This window comes from Penaeus chinensis, chromosome 14, assembly GCF_019202785.1.
Source record: "Penaeus chinensis breed Huanghai No. 1 chromosome 14, ASM1920278v2, whole genome shotgun sequence".
NCBI lineage: Eukaryota > Metazoa > Arthropoda > Malacostraca > Decapoda > Penaeidae > Penaeus > Penaeus chinensis.
Window position 1 is genome coordinate 2,749,263 of NC_061832.1, and position 5,000 is coordinate 2,754,262.

The following is a 5,000-nucleotide window of genomic DNA, read 5'->3' on the forward strand; positions in this document are numbered from 1 at the left end:
GTGTATATTTATGTATATATATGTATATCTATAATTATATATGCATATATGTATATATAAATATATATTTACATATGCTTGTATATACATATATATGTATATATATATATATATATATATATATATATATATATATATATATATATATATGTATATATATGTGTGTGACTGTGCGCGCGCGTGTGTGTGTGAGTGTTCATGCGTGTGTATGTGTGCGTGTAGGTCTTTGCTCTATCTTACATACAAATATGTATAAGTGTGTATGTATGTGTGTGTATGTGTGCACTTATGTATGTGTTTGTGTGTTTGTGTTAATGTCTAAATATTATCGAGTGTGTGTGTCTGTAAATATATATATTTATATGTGTGTGTGTGTCCAAAAGGACATAAATAATTCGGTATTGTTTCCAGGTGCATTTTCTAAGCCATTGGGCATTTTAAGGATACATTTTCCTCAATGCCATTTCATTTACAAAATCAAGTGTCATCATAACGATATAGTAATCAGCCTCGCCCAACGCTGTAGTAACACGACAAGAACTTGTCCGAGTGACCTTAGTCGCGGTGTATTGCAGCGGCGGTATAAAAGGATCGGGAGATAGGTGGCCGTTATCAGTTCCTCTTAGATCACTGAACTCAACATGAACGCCAAGGTAATCCCTATGTTACATATACATACATACATACATAAAACCACACACATACCAACTCACACACATACACATATATCTACATGTAAATATATAAATATATACCTATTATCGGAAATTATAGAACTCAACATTCAATTTTGTAAAATATGCTAATGCTTCTTTCAGGTCCTCGTTCTCCTCGGTCTGGCAGCCATTGCTGCTGCAGACAGCTTCGAGTCTTACGAGTACAGGCCCCCACAGGTTAGTTGTTCTTGTATTTGTTCATGTAACCATAATTTGTAAGGGCATAGTCATTACTAGCTCATTTTAATCGTAATTTATTTCCGTACTATTGTACATATGCACCATTAACGCTTCTCTTCGTTGCAGCACTCAAGGGAAGATTCCTTCGAATCCTACGAGTCGGGTGAGGCCAAGTATGACTTCAACTGGGCCGTCAGCCACGATCCCTCAAGCAACGAGTTCGGACACCAGGAGGCCCGTGACGGCGACCACACTCAGGGATCCTACTACGTGGAGCTCCCCGACGGCCGCCTGCAGACCGTCAAGTACTTCGTGGACGGCGACTCCGGCTACGTGGCCGAAGTCAACTACGAGGGCGAAGTCTCCCACGAATCCGCTTCCTTCGAGTCTCAGGAGTACAGACCACGATACGTCTATGACTCCAACGAGTCCAAATAAATCGCTGTCTATAGGATTTTGACATTTGATGACGGATCAGCATATTTGTTATGTACATATTATTTATGAAGTCAATAAATAACTCAATACCATTATCTGTACTATATTCTATCTCCTTTTTACGAGCCTTCATCTTTAATATTAACAAAATGGTGGAATATCTCACGACAAGAGCCTATCACTCCCTCGCAGACGGCGTCTCAGAATATGACACAGTCTTTATTTTCCTGCTGTCGTAAATATACAAGAGATTACCAGACCAGTGTACGTATATGCACAGGTATTATATAGTATATCAATATTATCTTTATTACAATAGTTTCTGTAAATAAGATGTCAAGGGAATCACAAATAACTGTGAAAATGCATCGTGAAAAGATAAAGGTTATTTCTCGAATACCTACGTACAAAAATTGTATATATTTATGTGTACATATATGCATTTATGTATATGTATATATATCTTCATACATGTATGTATATGTATATATATTTCCACACACATATATATGTATGTATGGATATGTGTATATGTACATACATGCATATATACGTAATATATAAATATATATATATATATATATATATATATATATATATATATATATATATATATATATATACGTGTGTATATATATATATATATATATATATATATATATATATATATATATATGTGTGTGTGTGTATATATGTATACATATATAACACAATATGTATACATCCAAAACATACATGAGCATACGCAAATATACCTATTTGTGCGTGTTTTTGTTGATGTAGGTTATTCCTCTTTCTAGATCATTCATCATTTTTTTCAACATTTTCAAAGAAGGATAAGTAAACAATGATTCATAAATATTCATATATTCACAATAATTCACAAAAGAAATATTCCTTTTCTTCAGGTGTCACTCCTTTTCCGCGAATTGAAAGAGAACGTGAAGTACTCCTGTGTAAACCGAAGGGGGGGCGTTGTTACGGCGACTCCTGGTCACTCCCATCCCCTTGTCGATGCTTGATCTCTCAGACACTTGATTATATACATTAAAACTGGAAAAATACATGATATAAATACATTTCAAAGCTAAATAATCACCTCATCGCACGAGAATGCAGGTGAGCGCCGTGCTCTGACAGATGTGGGTGAAACGACACGCCTACTTTGCGTGATCACTGTCATCGCTTTCATTTTGCCTCAGGGCGTTCATGTAAGAAAAGGGAATTGCTGGCAAAGAAGTTTCAAAACTTAAATGACTCATTTATTCATCTTGAGTAAAAAATAGACCAATACATAGTCGTATATATACATATACACATATATACATATACACATATATACACAGACATACACACCCACACGCATACACACACACACACACACACACACACACACACACACACATCTATACATAGATAAACACTCATGTATATCTATATAGATACATATGTAAATACTATATATATACATATATATACACAAGTATACATATATATATATATGCATATATATATATATATATATATATATATATATATATATATATATATATATATATAAACACGCAAACACAGACACACACATACATATATGCATATATATATATATATATATATATATATATATATATATATATATATATATATATATATGTATGTATGTATATGTTTGTATATGCATACAAGTTTGTTATCATATTGATATCAGTGTAAAACACAAAAATAAGATATTCTCAATAAATAGAGATCGTTAGAACAAAATATACATTTACATAGACTAGACCAATTTCAAATTATTTGTTCGAACATGTGACCATAGACTACAGTGATAACGTACGAGCAAGAAGAAAGGTTTTAACTGATATATAGGCATAGCATGCGGTATAGTAATGATACTGGTAAGAATATCGATTGTATTAGTAGCAAAATAAAATATTCCTTATTCCCAAGATTCGTAATGAATTTATCGTACTTTTTTTTTGTATTATCTTTTCATCATCAAATGTTTTTTGTTCTTTTGTATCACTGTCATCATAAAATTCACTACTATGTCTTGATAATATCATTACTGTTGGTTGTAAAACTTGGTTTCATCATGACAAGTACACAATAAAGTTATATATGTAAATATATCTAAATATAGAAAGATAGATAACTATACATATATATACATATATATATATATATATATATATATATATATATATATATATATATATATATATATGCATATATTGTTATACATTGTATTTACCGAATTCTTATTTAGTAAGTTTTTTTTTTTTTTCACACACATATCTGTATACATATACTTGCCAAATGCGACTTTACTATTTATATGTATGTTTGCTTGTGTGTGTGCCTAAATGCATATGGATATATATATATATATATATATATATATATATATATATATATATAAATCTACATCTATCTATATATATATATAGGTAAATATATATAGATATGTGTGGGTTTGTTTTTATGAATGTGTATACACACACACACACACACACACACACACACACACACACACACACACACACACATATATATATATATATATATATATATATATATATATATATATATATATATATATATAAATAAACATATATGTATATATACATACATATACATATATATAATGTATATGTATACATATATATATATATATATATATATATATACATACACATATGTATGTGTGTATAATATATATATATATATATATATATATATATATATATATATATATATATATATGCATATATGTATGTATGTATACACGCGCGCGCGCACACACACACACACACACACACACACACACACACACACACACACACACACACACACATACATATACACCGACACGCACACGCACACGCAAACACACACACACATATATATGTATATATATTCACACACATATATATATATATATATATATATATATATATATATATATGTATATGTATGTATAAACATATATATGTATACATATGTGTGTGTGTGTTTGTTTGTTGACTGTCATGTCTTGTGAATTAAGATTTTTGCATTTCTGTTATTTTCAAACATCAAACATTTAGAATATTTTATGAATTTTGATTTTCCGAATGTCGCCATTCCCCTGATCAATTTCTCCTCCTCATTCATCATCGGATCCTCAAAAAACTTAAATGTTCTATTGTGATTTCTCAACTACCAAATCTTCTGTCAGCACTACTATACAGAAATCGACCTCGCCCAACGTTGTAGTAACACGTGTCCGAGTGACCTTAGTGGAGGTGCGTTGCAACGGCGGTATAAAATGAACGGTAGCCAGGTCGTCCTTATCAGTTTCTCTGAAGCTACTGAACACAACATGAACGCCAAGGTAAGAACTGAATCATATGTTTTCATAATGGCTTGATCTCAGCTTGAATGATAATAATACCAGAAGAGGCGTAGTTAGGCGGGCGGGCGAAACTTAATGGCTCCCAGTCGCCGCTGAGAAAATAAAAGAAAGTTATCGAAAACATACTAAAGTAAATTAATAAGATAACAGAAAATATAATTTAGAATTAAGTAACAGATAAGTTGGCTGTTCGGAAAGGCCGACGAGTAATTTACACTCCTTACACAGGAGACGAATTATCTAGGTAGTATTAACTGTAATAGCAGCAA

General features: G+C 31.4%; 2 protein-coding genes across 2 annotated transcripts in view; both read left to right on the top strand.

Annotated features, from left to right (window-relative positions):
- The first annotated feature begins 603 nt into the window (after positions 1-603).
- The window catches only part of LOC125032227 (pro-resilin-like), a 9,578-nt gene continuing 5,181 nt past the window's right edge, over positions 604-5,000 (top strand). The window contains exons 1-3 of the mRNA XM_047623317.1: positions 604-653; positions 819-893; positions 1,023-1,299. Coding sequence (XP_047479273.1) covers positions 642-653; positions 819-893; positions 1,023-1,299 — 364 coding nt within the window. The 5' untranslated portion in view covers positions 604-641. The remainder of the gene's footprint in view (positions 654-818; positions 894-1,022; positions 1,300-5,000) is intronic.
- Positions 4,675-5,000, top strand: part of LOC125032226 (pro-resilin-like) — a 1,785-nt gene continuing 1,459 nt past the window's right edge. The window contains exon 1 of the mRNA XM_047623316.1: positions 4,675-4,710. Coding sequence (XP_047479272.1) covers positions 4,699-4,710 — 12 coding nt within the window. The 5' untranslated portion in view covers positions 4,675-4,698. The remainder of the gene's footprint in view (positions 4,711-5,000) is intronic.